The sequence below is a fragment of the Tinamus guttatus genome, unplaced genomic scaffold (assembly GCF_059628265.1).
Source record: "Tinamus guttatus ecotype Peru unplaced genomic scaffold, ASM5962826v1 Tinamus_guttatus_pri_ptg000259l, whole genome shotgun sequence".
Taxonomy (NCBI): domain Eukaryota; kingdom Metazoa; phylum Chordata; class Aves; order Tinamiformes; family Tinamidae; genus Tinamus; species Tinamus guttatus.
Genome location: NW_028288793.1, coordinates 467,222 through 487,849, shown reverse-complemented (window position 1 = coordinate 487,849; position 20,628 = coordinate 467,222). Strand labels below are relative to the sequence as shown.

The window sequence follows — 20,628 nt, the reverse complement described above, 5'->3', positions numbered from 1 at the left end:
TTGAATTAGATTCTGCTCTTGATCTACACATAACTGCAGTGTTGTAACTGGAGAAAGAACCTGGCTCATATTCCTCTCTGATCTGAGACATTACTGCCTTTTTTTTTTTTTTTTCCCTAAATGGAGGTTTTGCAGAATATTTTTCAGTCTCTTAAGTCCCAACATGCAGCTGTCCTTAAGTAAGTTAAGTGTAAGTGTAGTGTTTCCAAGTATGGGGAAAAAAATCAACAGTTTAGATATGACAAGAATGTAAGAATATATACATATGACAACAATATTATCTGCTCTAATTGTATCAACCAAGGCCACCTATATAAGCATATAGCTACCCCAAGTGGTAGATCCCTCTAATACGCGGTAAGCAACAAAGTCAAGATGTACCTGATTGACCCAGTTTTGCAAAATTTTCTCCTTAAACAAGCTGGTTGTTTAAAAATCCCAAGCAGATGGTGACAATATCCAAGAGAAGTTAAGGGAAAAAAAGAGAACTTGGGCAGAACTTGGAAGGGAAGGAAGAGGAAGGGAAAGAAGAAGACGCCATAATAATTCTGGGTTAGCTGAGACAGGCTTTAACCTCTACCTCTTTCTCCTCCTGTATTTTAATTGTGACATACTGTGCCAAAAACGGCTGTGCTAAAAGCAGATTCATTGTCAGCCACCAAAAGTGCAGCTCCAACAAAAAGCTATCGGCGTGTCTATAAATAGCTCCTATGACAGCAAGAAAATTAAAATCTCAAGTTCATCCTTGACACAAGCCCTTTAAACAGAAAAACGAGGTGCTCTCGCCTTAAAAGCCTGAGAGGAGGGAGTATTAGTGCTGTCCTTTCAGAACAAAGAGCCTTGGGTCTTGCAAGGGTCTTGCAAGGGTCTTGCTGCTTTTTCAGTTCTACTGCACAGCCCGAAGCACGGGGACATGAAGTGACGTTGCGGGTCACACAGCAAACCAAGGGCACGGGGCTGCGGCTCTGCAGAGACTTTGCAAACGTTTCTCCCGTTCCGCCTAAGAGGGACTTGCTGGTATGTTAAAAATACCTGGAGGGGGGGCATTTTAGTTGCAGACAGCGCTGTAGAGGTGGCTGCAGAGATGTCACTGCGCGTGGTGACGGAGGCAGCCAGCAGCGCCTCGTGACAGCAGGGTTCAGTGCAACGTTCGTCCCTAGCGCGGGCTCTGCAGAGCGTTAAAGCTCCCGCTTTGCAGAGCTGATGCTTCCCGATGCCTTTCCCAGCCTTTTCCAGGTCCCCAGGAGCGCTGCCATGAGAACGTACCTCCTTCTGGCGTGGGGAACTCCTTCACTTCGCTGCGGGGCCCATCTCCTCTCCCGTTGCTTACAACCATCTCAAGTTTGTAGTTGCTGTAAGGAAACAGCCGGGACACTATGCCCCGGTTTCGGTCTCCAGGAAAACTCACATACTGCCGTTTTTTGGAGACCCACAGGTTCTTCAGCAAACTACTCTCTCTCCAGAAATAGGCCTTCAAGAAACATGCATGGCAAGTGAAGCTTTTCGCAGTAAAGTGCAGTCGTTTTTCATTAACAAAGCAGAGCGACACTTTGCTTTTTCAAAGAGCAGCTTTTCAGCTGCAGAATTTAGAGCAATTAATGAAGCTTCGCAACCACCCAGCAAAGCAGGTCAGTTGGTTACCCAAGGAGGAGGCTGAGGCCTTAACACACAGGTTAAGTGCTCACCAAGGGGCACAGGGTGAATCCGAAGCAAAGCCCAAGCTCAAAGAGCTGGTTCTGGCTTCTAGTCCTCAAGCTCTAGACACCCAACGTCTCGCCCTTTCTCCCTGGATTAGAAGCTCAGCTGTGTGTAAGAAAAGGTGTGACATGTCCATGGAAAGGCTGAACGTGGAAAGCTTTGGATTCAAAGCCCCAGACTGTAAATCTTATTTCATGCAGAAATAAGATTAATTTAGAAAATAGACTGGAATGATAGAGCAGTGGCAGAGGAACGAAAGCGATACCCATGGAATTAACTTTATGCACCTCTGATTCTTGGGTTTAAACTCTATTATAACTGTTCTCAGGGCATGAGTTTTGCTGATAAAGTCTTACCTCTGGTAAGGCTACCAAGAGCTAATACCCGAGGCTCTGCCCAGGCTGTTGCTTGTTCTAACAGCCTCTCTCCTCTGCACAGAAACACCAGGATTTTACCTTAGCTCTAAATACGTGATGCCAGAAGTGGGGAAACAAGATCCACAGGGCTGTTAGCATGGACTGCAGTGTTTAGGCTTTTTAGTAGTTGGTGTTTGTTAAAGCCGGCGGTAGAAACCTTGGGGATGACACAACAACCAGCCTGCTGGGACCCATCCGAGGTGCCGTGGCTGCCATCCCGCCCGCGTTCCAGGTGGGAACGGCAGCAAAGGCGCTGCCGGCTCCGCGTGGTCCCAGCGCCATCCCGGGGTGACACCAGGAGCCCTTGGGGCTCCGATCCACCAGGCTGGGGACGGGATGGCCAGAGGACAGTTTTCTGTCATCCCCATTTCGGGCTTGTGAGGAGGTTAGCGGGATTAATAGCAGCACCGTCGGTGCGGGTGGCTCACTCGGTATTCCTTGAGCTGGCCCTGGATGGTGTCCAGGTGCACGCGGGTCCACGTGAGAGCTATGGCCGTGCTGTTCAAGACCCGTATCCTAACGTCCGTCGGAGCAGCCTTGGGATCTGGGCGGCCAGGGATAAAGCAGAGGGATCGTTAGGCAGCAGCGCCCTCCGCTCCCGCCGCCCTTGGCCGGGTCTCGGAGCGCGCCGGAGCGGAGCGCGCGCCTGCTCTGCCACCTGCCGGCATCCCGTGCCCGGCAAATCCTGGGAATGAAGCCGTTCGCCCATCTCGCTGCTTAAAGTCAGTTCGGAGCATTTCCCAAGCTGATAAAAACAGCAACAACGGGCACATTCGTGCTGCAACCCCGCTGGAGCGAGCACAGCGGCACCACTTGCCTCCCTGCTCCTCTTGAGGACAACTAGTGTTTTTAGCACTGCTTCTACAGGAAGGAGAAACCATATTTCTGTCTGTGAGCTATTCCTGAAATATAACAGGGCCACCAGGTCTCACTGGATTACCTCCATGAAGCGCACACATGTACAGGCTCGCTTGAATCCTCTCAAAACTCAAAGTTTTTAGTGGAAAACAGAAAAAAAACATCCTTCATAGTGCACAGACAGTGCAGAGATAGACGCTTGGGTGGTGGCTGCACTGTGTGTGCTATCTCAGCACTTTGCAGATTTTCTTGGAAGAGCTGTGCCCTTTTTGTGTCCCCTTGACTTCAACTCTGGAGTCATGGATGGTTAGCTGCCTTATTTAGTTTACTTCCCAGTAATCCCAAAGTCATCCAGCTGGAGACCCCCCTCACTGCCGGACTGCGTTGAAGGGAACTAAAATGTATTTCTTTAAAACTGTTTGCAGAAAAACCTAATAAGATAGGGAGTGTAAATCAGACCCCTGGATGTTACAGGAATGGAAAGCAAAATCATCAGCTCAGAAAGAAGAGGAAAGGGAATTAAACACTGTTCTGCATGGTAAGGTGGGAAGATTTTAAAGAAAGTGAGGGTATGCGTGCAAACAGGAGCCCAACCAGGCCTTATCAGAGAGGTACAAGAATCTAATCCAGGATGAACCAAGTTCAGTGCCCTCTTGGCCAAGTGCAGCAGCTGTCATCTAAGATGCAGCTACTGCTCCACAAGTGTCAAAGGCCAAAATCTTAATGAGGGTTTTTGGTACGAGGCCAGGAGGTGCCTTAATGAAGTCTTACTGTCTTCCACATTAAAGGTGATATTTGGGTTTTGCAGAGAGCAAGGGCAAGGTGAGTGATTTGGGTCACACAGCTCTCTGCAGACGCAGCTCTCTAATAGTCAAGTCTCCTCCTTTCAGTGCTTGGAAGCAGATTTTTGTGCAAAATCAAGCAATACTGTGAGCATTTCCCAGGAACAGGCCCCAAGCCCTTGACCTTGGAGGTCACTCGCCTACCTGAAACCCAAGCTCTGGCTGAGAGGATACTCACAATCCTCCCCCGAGTAGCCGATCACCGTGTCAGGCTCCGGTGCTCTGCCAAAGTCGTTCTCTGCCTGCACTTTGATCTCGTAGGGGACGTAGATGGGGGTATTCCAGACAACATGCCGTGGGGTCTTCACTGTCTCGTTGTACCAGCTCCCCCGGGGGTCCCTTCGCCTCCATCTCACGATATACCTGAGGTTGGGCCCATAAACTTGAGTTGCATTCAGAGGCTTTATAGATCAAAACAAAAAAAGAAGACGGTGAGAGGGAGGAAAGAGCAAATGTGCTTCTCTGCTGACAGGCTCTAAGAAGTTCTTTTCAGCACCTGGTTCTTATTTCATGCTCCATCAGCTGATGACAAAGGTCAATATTTTTGTTCCCACAGTGAGACATACCTATTCCTTGCCCTCCAGACCAAGGGCAGAACCAAGAACCATGCCCCCCGTGCCCTGTGTTCAAGTCCAGACTCCCACTGCAATTCCTCTTCTCCCTACAGACTTTGGCTTATTTCTGGATACCTGCTGATCCATTTAAAAAAAAATAAAATAAAGCAAGAGCTGCTATGTGAGTATCATCTGCTTAAGGAATCAGCCTCTGTGAACATCCTCCCTAAACTGTATCAGTTATTTAGCATCTTCTCTTCGGCTTCCATTGGCACAAATTGTTTTTATCAGAGCCTTCTTGTAGGCACTGGAAGTGGCTAGTCTCTTGGATGCTCTTTATTTCCTTTATGACTTTACAATTTATGATATTCCATGTGGTACATCACACATGCTAGAGAAGCTGTTCTCTACATCTAATCATCTGCATCAAAAACCACTCACCGTCCAGGTTATCTCCATGTTGTTTCGCTGGGTTCCTGCTCCTTGAACTCCCGTTGGGTTAATTTCAGGGCCTGAAATTCATATGGAGGGATAAGGGGAGAGGCAGTTTATAATACTGAGAAACGGCCACTTGAGTGGCTAAAAAGCATTCACTGCGCAAGTCAAAAATACCACCAAGATAATAGCTAATGGCCTGATTTTTCCAGAAGTTTTAAAGTCCCATTCAGGTTAATGGAACATGAGATTCTCAGCACTTCTGAAAATGAGGCCATTTATTTAGGAGCCTCTTTTTTTTTCTCTCAAAATGTTGTCCTAAATCTTTAAGGGACACCCATCGTGAAACAGCCCTAAGAGCTGAATATTATGCTTATGAAATCTGAGATATGAAGAGGGGCATCAAAAACCAACAGTAGATGCCAGTAGATATTAGACAAATGTGTTTAAAATAGTTAAACCGAGAAATGTAACAAAACTGCAAAACTTCCTTTAAACTCCTTATACCGCTTTTCCCAAGTATTCCTCAATGTATGAGGCACTGGACATACAGATTGAGGACCTGAGTCTTGCTCATGGGACTGAAGTGCTCTTTATTCCGGTGTTGATCTGGGCTTCTGGCCAGTTCTAGCAGTGGACAATAAATTAGTGATTTTTAGAACAAAATGTATTTTGCTTTTGGCCACTTTACATTGAGGTTCTAATTTTCCGAGAGGCTTCTGAGCTTCCTGTGGTCAGAAATGCTGAAAGATTGCCTTTAGAAAGCTTACCCAGCAGCAGAATTGAGCTTTCTTTTAACAGGTTCCACTGGAATGACCTTAGCATAAATCTTTCATTTTGAATTTTGCTGCTCTAAGAACATCAATCATAGCCCATGACTGCATGGGTCAGCTCATTCCCTCACCCGTGTGAATCTGCTCTTGTTATAAGGGCTGTAATCGTATATTGTGAGTGAAGAGCACAGTGCTACAGGGAGATCACAGAGCTTGGTGGCCAGCTGCTAAATTCAAAGCCATGCCACCACGGCCGGTGGGACCTGGTACTCATAGACCCACTTTGGTTGGAAAAGACCTTCCAGATGGTCAAGGCCAAGCGTACTCACGCGCGCCGTTGGTCTGGTACCGCTCCGAGGGCACGCTGGGCAGGCTGCTGCCCACGTCGTTCACGGCAATCACCCGGAATTGGTAGTTGACGTAAGGAGAGAGGCTCAGGACAGCCGAGTTCACACTCCCGGGATAGCTGGAGTGGTTGTGCCAGGTGCCAGGCTGGTAGCGGTCCTCCTCGAACTGAACGATGTAGTCTGGGAGAGAGGATGCAAAGGGACACCCACAAGGAAAGTGTTCCCTCCATCTGCCAGGAGAAATCAGGCAGGAATGCGGCCGGGGGGGCAGGCTGACCTGTGATCGGGCTGTTGTTGTCATCGCCAGGTATCCACGTCAACCGCACGCTCCTTTCGGCCAGGTCCGACAGCTCCAAGTCACGGGGCCGGTCAGGTCGTTCTGTTGACCGAGTGACAACAGAAATTAGGTTGAGCTTGTGACAGGACCTGGGGGTTCCAGTCCTCATCCCTCCTCGAGGGATGCCAAAACCCTGGCACTCTTGGCCTACATGGTCTGTAGTTGGCCTACATGGTCTTGGCCAAAACATTTGGACTGTAGTTCTTCACCCATGACATTGACTGGCAGTCTCGTTCAGTTCTTGGTAGACCAGGGCAATTTAAAATCTAAATATGCTCACAGACTAACTGTGCCTTAAATCCCTTCCTGCTGTCGGTGCACACTGCTGTTATCTGATTCGGTGGAATCATGACAGTGGCTCAGCAGGGGAATAGATGATCTTAAAAAAAACCCTACGAGTAACTGTTCAAGAAATAAATGCAAAAAGATAGAACCGTAAGGACAGAAAGCCCAAATAAAGATACATACTTGGTTAAAAATGCTCTGGGCACAACTCTGATTTCTTTATTTTGTCATGAACTATGTGCTCTCATAGACCCAGCTCATGCAATAACAGTAGCCGTAACCCCTTCTTCCCAGGTGAGGGTGAAGAGATTCAGTGTTTTATCTTTTCCTCACCATTTCCAGGCATGGGTAAGGTGATTCTTGCACTCAAGAGTCAGCACTGTGGCACACAAAACAATGTGTCACCGGATCTTTCTACCCATGGCCATCTGGATTGGCTTTCAAGGACAAGTTGCACAGAGCCTGGAAGCATCATCTCCCAGGTTTTCCAAACAGCTACACCTAGGTTTTCTGTTGGAGTTGTTGGCAAGGCAAAACAAAACCAATTTACAAAATAAAATCAACCAAATGAATTAGTGCCGATTACCTTTAGGTAAGTCTCTCAAACGGTTAGCAGGGATTGCTGCAAGGTAAGACATTGGTTGTTAATGGTGTTAGTTAAGTCATCAAGCTTGGATGGTCAAAGGAGCACCTGGTAAATATACAGCTACACACACAGTTACAGATTTCAGAAGGAACTGATTCTTTTTGGGGATCAGTGTCAGTACATCCTTCACCCAAAGACCCCCAGCCCTTCTCTATACACCTTCTTGTACACTGCAGAGGGGAAACACCAGCCTGCTATAGAGTTAATTAGTCATTAAGAGGAAAGGAAGGTTGGGAAATCAAGTCCAGTCAAATTATTCGGGACAAAGGATTCATACTGCACTTCTGCTTTGGTGGGACATTGTGGATCTAAGCCAACATCACTGACAGAACGGGGCATTTTGTGAATGGGATACCTTTATCTGTATTAAATACTTGTTTTTTATTTCAAATGCAGATTTCCTTAGGCTCAAATTCAACCCCAGCATTTGAGTGAATTTGGGATCAGGCAGCATGGCTTGCTGAGTCCTGCAGAAACTGGACAATTACTCTGCCATCATCTTGCTGAGCATCCCTGCTTTAGAGGACACTTCTGTGATTACAAATGCCTCTTTCCCAAACTGACCTTGGTTCTGAAGTCAGTCTGGTGCGTTAAAAACAAAGCACTTTGTGTCAGCAAACTGGAGGAACGTTACCTAGTACAGTCAGGTAAGCTTTAGCAGAATCCTTGTCCAGCTCAGTACTAGCTACACAGGTGTAGTCGCCTTGATCCTTTTCAGCCACACCATGTATTGTCAGACCATCATCTTCTTTCTTCATCCTTAAGGGAAAAAAAAAACACAATTATTACATAGCTTTGCATAACAGCGTTAGACTGAAGAATTTGTGTCTAACTGTTCTCTGATAAAGCGTGTCCCCCACCAAAAACCCCACCTCAAACAGAATGAGAATATGTCTCTAGTCTGAAGATTTTATCAGCCAAAGATGTATTGTGTTATTCTTGGAAACTTAATTTCCTAAGAAATTGGAAAATCTGCTCTGGCATCTAGCTGAAAATAATCACCTGTCTAGGAAGGCAGTCTGACTTTGGACTCACTTGTGTCCCATGATCAAATCTCATTTCATGAGCAGAGAGTCACACCATGGAAAGGAAATTACAACTGTACCGCTTACCACAGATAAACTTTAATTTTGAAGTAGTTTGTTATTAACCCATCTATTTTATCAAGATGTTCTAAAATATTTGCAAATAAAACCTGAGCAGAAAGTCTCGATTTACTGCTAGGAATTTGCTAGTCAGGCTCTGTTCAAAGAAGCTAACAAGAAATATTTCCTACATGGGAACTCTGTATTTACCTAAACTATCCCTGGTGACTCCTGAAATGTTCAACAGAGGGCAAGTAAGAAGCTGTAAGAGCTTGGGAGATGTATGAAACCGTTACCTATTTCCAATATAAAGCGGAGCATCATCTTTCAGCCAGGTGACTGTGAGCTTCAACGTAGGGTCGTGCTTTACCCGGCAGTGCAGGCGAGGCATGGAGCCCCTCTTCACCACTTGATCTTCTGGTCCTCTCACAATCCTCGTGGGATCTGTGTGGACAAAAAGGAGCATTCATTGCCAAACTGTGGCAGCTCTGCTGGGGACCACAGCCAAGGGCTTGGAAGAGACATGAAATGATAGAAGCTTGTCCCGTTCCCCAGAGTCCCTTGTCTCTGATACAAAAGTTTGCAGGGAAGTTGGTCTGCAGAACAGGCTTTTGGTTCACACTGACATTTGCTATATTCCAAGCTCCAGAGTTGATAGTGCCTGTCCTTTTGACAGACCGAGTGTGCATGATTAACCCTACATAGGTGATTTTTCATGCTGTTACTTTCAAACCAGACAAGAGTCTTTTATCCAGACCTAATGGTCCTACCTTTGACCTCCAAGCGAACCTGGGCCTCTGCTTTACCCAGGATGTTGGTGGCGACACAAGTGTAGATGCCCTGGTCCTCTTTCCGAGCCATGTTCATCTCCAAGCTCCCGTTTTCGTGCGCCTTGTAGTTTCCTCCATCCAGAGTGTTTCCCTGGCCGTTCTTAAACCTCACAACAATACAAAGTGCTATTTGTAAGGGAAGAAACAGCAGGAAACTGCACCGTCCTGCCCCCTCTGCAGTGGGCCAAAGCGCTGCTGTTCTTACCATCTGAGCGTGGGGATCGGGGAGCCAAAGAAGGGGCAGTCGAGGCGGGTCCTGTTGTACTGAATGACTTTGATCAGCTGATTGCGAGGAGCTAATATCCGTGGGGGCACATCTGCAACAGCAAAAATTGCAGTCATTGAAAAATAAAACAAAGCAGGACCTAGAATAATACGGCATTTTCAGTCTTTTCATCCACCCTCCCTTTTTCTTTCCTATCCGTGGTCTTTGTTCACCCCATCAGGTCTTTGTAGAGGTTCTCTGTTCTTTTTCATCTTTCCTTCCCTTTCTAGCCTCAGTACATGAAACAGCTTATGCCTTAGCATCAATAGTATGTGCTGACCCTTGCTGGGCTTTGTATGTGTGACCTTTAAGCCTGCTGCAGCAGAGGGTCTGTTGCAGACTTGGCAGGACTACGACCATGGACTTGAGATCCAAAGCCCAATGCACAGCTCATAAGGCTATGTATACTGGTCTCAGAATAGCTAACAACAAGCAGAAAGGCAAATTGGGAAAGCTTGCAAGGAAAACTTGAGTATAGGCGAGGTGTTCATCTCCCATGGGCGTAAAAGGAGGCACCGTTTTGCAGCCAAAGTGTCTCCTGGCTTCTTACGGTCACTTCTGGGCTGGCCTTTGAGAGGGCTCCTTGTCCATGCGTGTCCGCTTACCCAGGACGCTGACGAAGGCGTTGGCGAGGAGGTAGCCGTGCTCGTTGGACGCGTTGCACTGGTACACGGCGCTGCTGCCGATCTGCGTGTCCCGAAACACGATGGTGTCTCCAGCCACTTCACGGCTCGGGTTGGGGGGAGAAGCTGGAAAACGCACGAGACAGAGAAGACTCTTTAGCAGAAAATGAAAATTTCCAGGGCTCTAACTTCTGTGAGACGTCTTTCCTTCTCAGCCTAGCTAAAAACAAGCACCCACAAGCTGCTCTGACTATAAAGAAGTGTTTCATCTGGCCTCATCCCAAAGCAGATGGTTTGGGTGCTGCAGGACACAGCAAACACACGGCAGTGGGGTCCCTGGTACCCCACAACAGCTCTGGCTCCCACATTCAGACACTGAAGCCTTGGCCACCTTGCCATGAAGAAGATCAGACCTTTCCCACAAATATGGTCATTTTAAAACATCTGCAAGGTGTCAGAGCAAGAATTTGGGGTGTTCCCTTTTCTTGTTGGGGTGTTCCCTTTTCTTTCTACCCGTTTCTCCTCCCTGGCTGCTCGGTGGGTAGCTGGGGAGGCCGTGTAGGTGCTTGGGGCTGTACATGTCCTCACCTACCTTCTACGGGCTCGCCGTTCACCAGCCACTGTATTGTAGGTTTGGGGTTCCCATTGGCTCGACACACCAGCCTGCCGTCCTCTCCAGGGGCCAAAATCAGGTTTTGTGGCTCATCCAACCAATACGGAGCAGCTTTAAAATAAATAAAGGTACCAATTATTAATGTAGCATCACATTCCTAATGCTGACTGAAGCGGGAGAGAGCGTTTCCTGGTATAAAAGCGCTTTCTCTGCCACCCTCATATGCCGGCAAAGCAGCTGGGTCTGGGATGAGCAGAATTCTCCTTTTCCCTGCTGTCTGGCAGGGAGCAAGGCAGGAGGACGTACCCTTCACCCTCACGGAGATGGTGTGCCGGATGCTGCCCATCTTGTTGGACGCCAGGCAGAAGTACTCGCCGGAGTCCTCCTCGGAGACGTTGGAGATGCGAAGGGCCTTGTTGAAGTTTTCCAGCTTGGTTTTGCCCGCCGGGAGCTCTCCTCCCTTCTTGTACCACATGATGTCTGGCGCTGGTCTGAGGAGAGGGGAGGAAATAAATGTCCTTGCAAGAGGAGAGAAACTTTCCTAAGAAAACAACGCTTGATCCATGGAGAAGGGCTGATGGAACAGCTGGGACAGCCTCTGCCACCCCAGCCCTGCTGCAACCCCGGGCGTTGCTAGCGGAGCAGCAATGGATTTAGTCTCATGTCTTGTGTTCGATGCTGTGACCAGCTCTGTCCCCTGCCCAGGGCACCACCTCAGCCCTCAGCCCATGAGTGCCGCCACCCACCACTTACTCAGCGCTGCAAGAGGCACCTAGGGAATTTGCAAGCGCCTCTGAGGATAAATCACTGTGGAATTACCCATGGATTTTGCCAGCAAGCAAAAAAACTCGCTCCTCAGCACCCTGCTGCAAAACTCAGCTCTCCTGTTTGCTGGCAAGCTCTTAGCCCCCACCCTCTAAGTGGGTGACACGAGAATAATCAGCAGCCGTTTGAGGAACAGGGAAGGATGCCCCGTTGCTGGGCAGAGGCTGCTCCCGGCCGCGGTACCTACACCCCCGAGGCGATGCACTCCAGCAGCAGGTCCACCCCCCGGAGCACCATCTGGCTGCTCGACGTCCCGTACGGATACATGAAGCTGGGCGTCGTTTCCGTAATCCCGCGGGCTGCGATCAGCAGGAAAGAGAAACAACAAAACACGGAGATTTTAACCTCCCTGGGCAGCAGGGAGGCTGCTCCGGGGCCAGGAATGTCCACGGCTTTGGGGGAAGATCCCAGGTCCCGCACGAGCTTGAGGCTGGAGAGGGAGAGTGAATCCAACTGGAAAAGGCCCTGGGAAGCAGGGGGGCACAATGTAGAGTTTTAAAGTGAAAAACTGGGAAAAGAGAGGATTTGGGGCACGCAGGGTATACAAAACATGACAGAGAAGAGAGGAGCACAAAGGGGAGCCGAGCTGGGACGGTGCGTGGCAGCTCCCGGCCGGAGCGGCGTCTCCAGCCAAGCAAAGTCTGGTCTGGGCAGAAAAGAAATGGAATCAAATTAGACTTGGAAACACTGATGGACAAGACACATAATGAGGGACATCCACAGACAGAACAGGCACAGGGAAGGCTTAAGGTGACCAGGGAGCCGCCTTGCCACCAAGGAGACCTCGTTGCCATCTGCTCTTCCACGCGTGCCACGAGCGCCGGAGCCGATGGGCAGCTCCCTTCGGAAACGGAGCGGAGAAGGCAGGGAGCACAGGGAGAGCCACCAAAACAGGACAGGAGGACGAGGAGGACACAGGACAACTGCCTAGAGAGACACAGGGTGAGGGGCTCCTGTCCAAATACATCATGGAGCACAGGATGAGACGGGCTGGGAGGCAGCAGCGGCAGCGGAGACGGAGGTAACGGGATGAGGAAAGGGAACAAAACGGCCTGGGCTGATCACGAACGAAGGGATCTGCCAGGAGAGACCGTGTTGGGAGCCCGAGGCCTCTTCCAAGCCCTGATCCGAACGGCTCAACGTGTGGGACCAAGGTAGGAAGGAGACGGGCTGGAAAGAAACAGGGAGGCAGGAGAGAGACGCTGGCTGGAGCGCGCCGAGGTCTGGAGCTCGGGAACAGCCCCCTCAAAAGAAGAAAAACCAAGAGGGATTAAAGGGATGTCCCCAAGGGCAGGAGTCTGGCCACAAGCCCCCCGCGCCAGCGGGCCCCGCTCCGAGCGTTAGGCGGTTACTTGATTAATGGATTACGGCAGCTGGAATTAAACGGCTTTGGGCTCGCCACAGCTGCCAACCTCTGGCCACACTCTCCCCGTTCGCTCCTCTCGTGTAATTAGAAGCCTGGGCTTCTATTTTTGAAGTAAAAGTTGGCTTTGGTTAGTGATTCGCTGTTTGAGAGGCGGTGGGTCCCCTCCTGGGCTGAAACCCCTGCTCAGGGAGCAGCTCGAGGACATAAGCATCAGTGCAAGCCAGATTCTACCAGCCATATATTAATGATGCAAATTAAAAATAAGGAAGACAAATTAGTATTCTACCCACTCGTCAAACAGACCTCACAACAGCACTGCGTAGCTGCTAAGCTTTTGCCTTGGTGTAGCACTATTAATAAGTATTTGGCTATTTAAAATTGTGAGAGCTGGAACACGTCTCTGGCAGATGCTCTGAATTCGCGGCACTTAGAGCTGCAACGTCTCACTTATCCATTTGGATGGATCAGAGCTGGAAAAATAAATCCTGTAGCTATTTATTTCTGCTGAAGAAAAGACTGTTCCCGTGTTTGCTGCTGTTGCCTCCACCTCGGCAGACGTGGGCTCGCTCCGAGGGAAAGGAAATCCCGGACACGGCCGCGCTCATCCTGGCGCACACGGAGCCAGCCCGGCTGGGACCTTCCCATGCAGCCGGCCCCGCTCCCGGCCACCCTACGGCTTTGCCAAGAAAATAAGGATAAAAGACGCCTTCCATTCCCATTCCCCACAGCTAAGGAACCTCCATCTGCTTGGCTTCCCTTGCTGCTCCCTGGCTGCATAAGGAAGACAACCCATAGGCTGCAGCTTCTCCCTGGCCATGCAGATAAGTGCAGCATTTTGGGCAGAAAAGCGTGGTTATTGAGGAAAAGTTCACCAGGTCCTTGATTATCAGCAGTCCCCAGTTTGTGGCTCGGTTTTGCACAGTTCTCTGAGGGGCTCTTGCCCAGCTGAACACACCACAGCTCCCTGGGCTGTGTCGGGCAAGCAGAGGGCGGCCGGTCCTGCGGATCCCTGAGCAGGAACCTATGGGACTGCGGACAAGATTGGATCATCCTAACAGGGAGCCTGACCCTTCACGTCACTCTTCCCCATACAAACACATCCCGCGGGAGATGGAGGCACCCTGGGACACTCCGGAGCGAGTCCCTGGCGAGTCCGGAGTGCTGCAGACTCGCAAACGGAGTCGCAGCCGGGTTTCGCTTGCAATGCAACCGCGTTCGCTCCCAGCCGGAGGAGCAGCACGCTCTGCTCAAGGACACGGTTTGCACGAGCGGGGACATCGCCTCCTGGCCACCCTCTGTGTCCAGCCCCTGTCATGCCCACGGCAGCTCTCCGTGCTCATGGTCCCCTTGCAAAGTGTCCGTCCAAACGTTTGCAGACTCGGCCCGTCTCCCAGCACCGCGGCGTCCCGGAGCCTCCTCCCCATGCAGATCATTCCCTGAGCTCGAGCTCACGGGTTCCAAGCAGGGTGGCAGCCTCTCCTCGCGGGCTCTTCCCTTGGTGCCCGGGGAGGTGCCGTTCCCGGCCGCCTTCCCTGCGGGAGATGCAAATTCAGTGGGCGCCTGCGTCACCGGGACGGCCAGCGCTCCTTGCTGAACAAAGCAGGGCCTCTGTCACCCCCCGGCACCGGCTCCACGTGACACCGGTCCCTGCAGGCTCCAGCTGCCTCCTGGCCACTGGGGAGGTGCCAGTGACCCTATTTCCCGAGCAAGGAACAGGGACACGGGCTGCCGGCCACAGAGGAGGGCTGCAGGCTGAATCCCAATGCCCTCACCTGTCCTCGCCTCTGTTTCTAGCGCTCCAGACTCTTTTCTTAGCTGACAAAAGCGTCCCCAAAAGTCTCTACGGAAGAGGAAAATGTGCCTGGTGTTGTGCGGGGACACAAACGAACCTCCTGCTCCGGGCAGGAAACCGGAGGGGACACGACACAGCGCTCGGAGCGGGATCCCACTGCGCGGCCGGATTGCTCCAGGTCACCCTGTGCCACCAACCCTCGGCGAGGAAAAGAGGGAGCGAATCCGAATCCTCCCCCTTGTCACTCTCAGGAGAAGGGACTTGGTGTCGCTGCTGGCTCTCTCCTCCCTTGTCCCGGCCGGAATGGGGCGATGCTGCGGGAGGCTGGAACCTGCCCACGCTCATCCCATGCACAAACCGGGCACCGAGCTCCCGAGAAAACCAAACACTCCTTTTCCTCCTATTCAATGCCTAGGTTTAGCTGAAAGTACAAAAGATGCCTTTTCTGAATACAACGAAAATTTGAGCATTATCTTTAAATCTCGATTCTTTCTGAAGGCGACCCAGGCCTTCTGTGGGCTCCCTCCAACCCTATGGACCTCTTCACTTGATTCACATCCTGATAATCCGAATTCCCCTGGAGCTCTGCGTCTCCAGTTCCTTGGCTTAAATCTCAATCATTTTAACATGTCCAAACTTTTAGGGCCTTTTATTCCTGTTTTTAGGGGCTTTTGTTCCTGTTGGGTTGAGTTCCCCACGCAGCTTTTGTGAAGCTCAAACCATAAATGACAAATCAGAACAAAAAGAGCAGACACATGCAACAGAGAGAGGAGATGCTGCCGACGTGTCCACCCCGGCGAGCGGCTGGGGTTAGCACGGGGTGAGTCGGGTTAGGTAAAACGGGGTTAGGACGTGAAGTTCTCCAGAAGTCAGTGTTGACTCACCACTGTACATGTCAGTGTGATTTCGAAAAGACGTTTCATTATGGGGTTTCTCTGCAATAAACAAAAGACCATGAGCATCCCGAATGCGCCAAAGCGGGGATGGAGCACGGGGGGGACGAGGAGGAAAACAAAACGGAACCAAAACGAAAGCAACGCAACCAAAACCAAAGTAAATTCCCAAAAGGTGAGAGCAGCGCGGACAGGCAACATGAGCGATACAGAAGCACTCGCAACACAACTGCCCAAAAAGACACACAGCAACAGAAGTCAGCAACAAAGGAGGAAAAAGAAGACTGCTTTCCAGCTATAAGATGGATAAACAAATAAATATATGAAAAATATCAGTATTGTATTTGTATCATAGACATTTCCTTGAATTGAAGGGTTTTTCTTCTGGCATCTGTATCTTTAGATCAATTCACTTTTGAGATGAAAATGTTTTTTCTCTCAGTTTCTTAATTATGAGGCAAACATATTTCTGCTACTTTTTGCCAGCATAAAACACACATTGGACACAGCCAAGCAACAACATGCAGAAAGGCAGGGCAGAAAGGCATGGTGAAGGCGAACAAATAAAAATAATAACAGTAATAATTAGGCTTTAAAAGCATAATCAACTGTAAAATCCTTTTTAACCACAAGGTAATTAAGTAGATTATGTTGCATGCAAAATACCAGCTCTTCGATAATGTATTGCTCTCGTTTATCCACAGCCACTGCAGCCAACACCTCTACTTGTCAGAGTGGCATCGACCAAGGCAGAGGTTTTAGAGCACAGAGGAGCAGGTTGTGTTGGTTACAACACGGGTGTTGATCTGAACCTTCAGTCATCAGTTCACACAGGGTCTTTATACAGAAGGGGTAAGAGAGCCCAGGCGAAGCCCAAGAGCTGCATGAACTAGGGTAAGCTAGAGAAACTCCCCACAAATAAAGGCACAGGTCTTATCTGGGTAAAAAGACCCAATTTTTCCCTTTTCTGTTCTTGCACACAAGGTCACTACAGTCAAATGCAATGATTTTTCAGCAGGAGGGCGAACCTGTTTTTTTTAAACGCCCATTGCTAAAGGCAGAGAACAGCTGGAGACAAATACAAACGCTTCCCCTTTGAACGCTGCGCAGATAAAGAGCATTTTATCATAACAGACAAGAAATTAGAGCCTCAGAGCCTCAGCTTGTAAAGGCCTCTGGGGAGCGCGTGGGAGGGCATTTGCATCTTACAACACATCAGCCATTTCCAAAGGAAAACTTAAGAGAGGGCCCAGGATAATTGGAAGCCAAAGGATAGTAGCCGTAATGAGACTTGCAAAGAGCCGGGAGCCCAGACGCACGGAGCCCTCTGAGTTCCAGGGTTTCTTCCACCTATTTTTTTTTCCAGGAGCTTGATCAATATGTCAGGCACTAGAACCCAGGTCTTTGTTTGCCAGAGTTTCTCCAGCTCACACTAATTTAGGACTCAGCCCTTCAGGTACAGATAAAAGTTGCCATTATTCGGCCAGCTCTGTAAACGGGCAAATAAAATTTAGACTGAATTGCTACAGATATTCCTCTCCATTAGCAAAGGGTCTATTTATAGTATTTGAACTGCTGACTCTCCACTCATGCATTGTATAGAGGGGAAGGTGCTACAATAAAACTGCAAAATATTAGAGGCCGAGTCACCTCTCATGCCAGCTTTAGGTCACTGCTATCAGGATGCTTTAATAGAGTTGATTCTATTTTAAGCTGCTGCAAGAGCAGGTTAAGCCTCTAACCCTGGGATTCAGGAGCGCTTCACACCTACTGTGCACAACAACCTGCTCCCCAAAACACATCCCTGCACAAGACCCTTCCTCTCTCAACTCCAAGGGCCTTAGCGGGGTCTGCAGATCTTCTTCATCTGCTCCTACGTGATGACATGGCCCCTACGTGATGACATGGCTCCTACGTGATGACGTGGCCCTGTTCGGTGTCAGCCCCAGGTGACACCGTTCCGGGTGCTGGACACACACATAACAAGAGAGCCTGTTCTGGAGGACCCGCGGTGCCTCCCGTAGCGCTCGGCTCGTGTCCCTCTGACAACGTTGCCACCAAGGAACTGGCACAACACTCGGTAGCATCAGAACATCACCTTCTTTAAAGGAGCCTCTTTGCTGGCGGAGAGACTTGGGACATGCTCATAGGGCACCCCTTCATGTAGCTAAATACATGTGCCCTCCTTCTGCCCCAGAGGATGATCTTCACCAGGCTCAGACTAACATCACCGGCCATCCTGGACGTGTTCCCTGTGTTCAGGCTCCGAACAGCCAAGTTCCTGTGTCACCACGTCCCGGAGCTGCCCCCGGGCAACTGTGCCAGGCGGCTCATGAGCCGCCAAGGTGGCCCCTGCTCGGGCCCGTTCCTGCGCCCTGGCAGCGGTGCCAGGCCGAGCCACCCCCGTTGCCACCCCAGCACGGGCAAACCGAGCGCTGCTGCGGGGACAGGAGCTGCGTTGGAGCAGGGCAGAGCTGTGCCCGGGGCTGCCGTGATGCTCGTGCCAACCGCGGTGGCATCCAAGAGGAGGGAGCCCGTGTGTTTGGATGCCCCGCGCTGATCAAAACATCCACCTACAGTAAGGCGTAACTCCAAATCCGGGTTTCCCACGAGCAAAGCATGGCTATTTCCCATGTTTACAGCTAGGAACAGATCACCAGATACTACACGTTTCCCTAAAGATGGGGAGGAACTGCCCCACACGCAGACTCGGCGATCGATACGTGCACAGAGCACCCATAAAATGTGCACCCATAAAGCCACAGAGCTGGCAAAGCTCAGAGACACTGGAAGAAAATCAGCTACCTCTCCCTCCCACATTAACAGTCCAAGGACTACCCTTCCTTGTGCAAACAAGTTCTTATAGTAACCTAAACAAAACAGAAGAAGCCTCTCTTCTCCCTGGTAACCCTCAGGGCTGTCAGGGACCGGCACAGGGTGGCCTGAAAAAAGAGCCACGTGGAGAGCAGTCAAAAGACCCATTTTGGGTGATCACCACGACACTTACTGGTTTTCACCTTGAGGGTGTACGGGTTTTTCTGCTGGATGGTGTGGGTGAAGTGGAAGCGTGCGTTGCAGCTGTAGTCCGTCTGGGCATCTTGCAGCAAGACATTGGAGAAGTACAAGTCGCCGTTCTGGCCTTGGGAGACGCGCTTGTCTTGGTGGATGGGCTCCATGGCTGCATGGGAGAGCAGGAGCCCAAAGTCAGAGGGGACAGAAGAAACCCTAATGCTCCCGGGTGCCCCTGTGGGTGACTAACACCTCTAAGGATATAATTATTTTAAATAAGGAGTGCAATCAACAGAGGAGCTCCCCAAGGAGGGTTCCAGCTGGGAAGGGGCACCTGCCCAACTTACAGCTGCTCATCCAGAAGATGACCGGGGAAGGCAGGCCAGGCGGAGGGTTGCACTGCAGGCTAAGCGGAGCACCTTCATCCACCTCTATCACATCCACCTTCTCCTTGGGCCACAAGGGAGACTCTGAGAAGAAGAGCAAAGACACAGCAAGATGAAGGGCTGGTTTAAGGAGGGATTCACTCGCCAAATCTCTTCCCTCCCTTCTTCCCGCTGGACCTGGCCTGGTTTCAACGGGGCCTTGATGTAAACTTTATTTCTCTCTGAGCAAGATTCCCTGACACGGGTAACAAATGAAGCAGGCTGAGATGTTTGAGTGCTGCATAGCCCCACACCTCTTCTACAGAACCTTGCACGATACAAACATGGATGCAACCCGTAGGGCAGCAGTTTACCGCGCTTGCTCCTCTCAGTACTCACTAGAAACCTGGAGGTGGATTTTGCTGGAGAGCGCCGTGCCGAAATCGTTCCGTGCAAAGCACTGGTACTCGCCCTCGTAGTCCTCCGGCCGGCCGCCGCTGTGGAAGTCGATGACCAGGGTCCCCGAGCGCCGCCGCATCGAGACTTTGGGGTCTTTCGCCACATTGAAGAACTTCCCGTTCCGCGTCCATGAAAACCTGGAGCATCGGGACACGCTTGGTGTGAAACGGTGTAAAACAGTGTAAACGCTTCCATTGACTCCAGTGGAAGCAGGGCCAGCTTAGACCCACAACAGGCTGGGCCCAAGGGGAAGGCAGAGCTCCCCTCGAGCAAGCCCTTCTCTTTCACAGCACCATTTCAGTACAACAAGAGCTTTGGAGGCACCTACGTGGGAACGGGGTTGCCTTTAGCTTCGCATTCGATGAAGATGTTATCCCGGGGGTCCACGATATAGTCCTTCACCGACTGCTTGGTGATCGTGGGCGGCTGCGGCACTGCAAGGCAAGCGGGAAGAGGTGACGGAGCGGCGCGGGGAGGCAGGAATCTCTCTCCTGTCCTACAGCAAGTCCTGCCAGGCTCTCGATCTGCTCCCCAGGCTGGACAGGCAATTCATAGAGCAAAACTCTTTCAGACCTGAGGAAATAACCACGAGCGCTGGCGGGCTGGGGACTGTCACCTTCAAACCATGGCATTGCTCAGCCTCCCTTCAAGGGCTTTCCTGCCTGGTATCTTGGTGCCATTAAGAAAGCTCTTGGTTACTTCTTCCCGCTACCAATGCATCATTTAACTCTGAGCTCCACGTGCCATATCCGTGTCCCTCCAGGGAAGGGCCACGACACCGAGATGGAGCCGCTGCAAGTGCAGACGTTCCCCCAGCAAGAAAGAGGCCCCAGGGCTCCCAGGACCACGCGGAATGGGCACAGCAGCGGCGTTTAGCCACCGGCCCAGCCTTGGCACACGGGTTTCTGCCACGCAGAGGAGTCTGTTCTCCTCCGAGGTGCAGCCCAAGCCTGCGGAGCCGATGCTGGCACTGCCAACACCGCTTTGTGGCTACCAGAGCTTGTTGCAGCAGCCCTGCAAACCCTGCGTGGCCGAGGAAGGCAGGAACTCGTCCGTCCTGCCCCGAGCCGTGTCACAGGGCACAAAACGCAGCCCCGGACACCCGGGGCCAAGCAAGAGCCCCGACCGGCCCCGCTCCTTCCGAGGTGCGGAGGGACCGTCACGTGCATGCAGAAGATAAGGGTGGGACTTACATTCGCTCTGAATATTTGCTGTTATTTCCAAAGCGCAAGCGTAACAAAAAAGAAGAAAAAAAGGTTAATCGAGAAGCAAACCCATATAGATAACGCTCGGCACATGAGTAGAAGCATTA

General features: G+C 50.7%; 1 protein-coding gene across 9 annotated transcripts in view; it reads right to left on the bottom strand.

The window, feature by feature from the left end:
* The window catches only part of NFASC (neurofascin), a 42,405-nt gene extending 22,660 nt beyond the window's left edge, over nucleotides 1-19,745 (bottom strand). For 2 of the 9 annotated variants that reach the window (XM_088526887.1, XM_088526881.1), the window contains exons 1-20: nucleotides 19,645-19,739; nucleotides 19,257-19,453; nucleotides 18,840-18,962; nucleotides 18,491-18,661; nucleotides 15,475-15,525; nucleotides 11,620-11,731; nucleotides 10,914-11,098; nucleotides 10,587-10,718; nucleotides 9,977-10,120; nucleotides 9,312-9,423; nucleotides 9,047-9,213; nucleotides 8,573-8,720; nucleotides 7,826-7,950; nucleotides 7,132-7,167; nucleotides 6,201-6,302; nucleotides 5,906-6,103; nucleotides 4,810-4,880; nucleotides 3,993-4,215; nucleotides 2,543-2,658; nucleotides 1,267-1,471 (exon numbers count right to left, since the gene is read on the bottom strand). In XM_088526887.1, the coding sequence (XP_088383013.1) occupies nucleotides 1,267-1,471; nucleotides 2,543-2,658; nucleotides 3,993-4,215; nucleotides 4,810-4,880; nucleotides 5,906-6,103; nucleotides 6,201-6,302; nucleotides 7,132-7,167; nucleotides 7,826-7,950; nucleotides 8,573-8,720; nucleotides 9,047-9,213; nucleotides 9,312-9,423; nucleotides 9,977-10,120; nucleotides 10,587-10,718; nucleotides 10,914-11,098; nucleotides 11,620-11,731; nucleotides 15,475-15,525; nucleotides 18,491-18,661; nucleotides 18,840-18,962; nucleotides 19,257-19,395 (2,560 nt within the window). In that variant the 5' untranslated portion in view covers nucleotides 19,396-19,453; nucleotides 19,645-19,739. Of the gene's footprint in view, nucleotides 1-1,266; nucleotides 1,472-2,542; nucleotides 2,659-3,992; nucleotides 4,216-4,809; nucleotides 4,881-5,905; nucleotides 6,104-6,200; nucleotides 6,303-7,131; nucleotides 7,168-7,825; nucleotides 7,951-8,572; nucleotides 8,721-9,046; nucleotides 9,214-9,311; nucleotides 9,424-9,976; nucleotides 10,121-10,586; nucleotides 10,719-10,913; nucleotides 11,099-11,619; nucleotides 11,732-15,474; nucleotides 15,526-18,490; nucleotides 18,662-18,839; nucleotides 18,963-19,256; nucleotides 19,454-19,644 lie in introns of all 9 variants that reach the window. The other 7 variants (XM_088526888.1, XM_088526886.1, XM_088526879.1 and 4 more) reach the window with 6 other exon arrangements.
* Nucleotides 19,746-20,628: the final 883 nt, after the last annotated feature.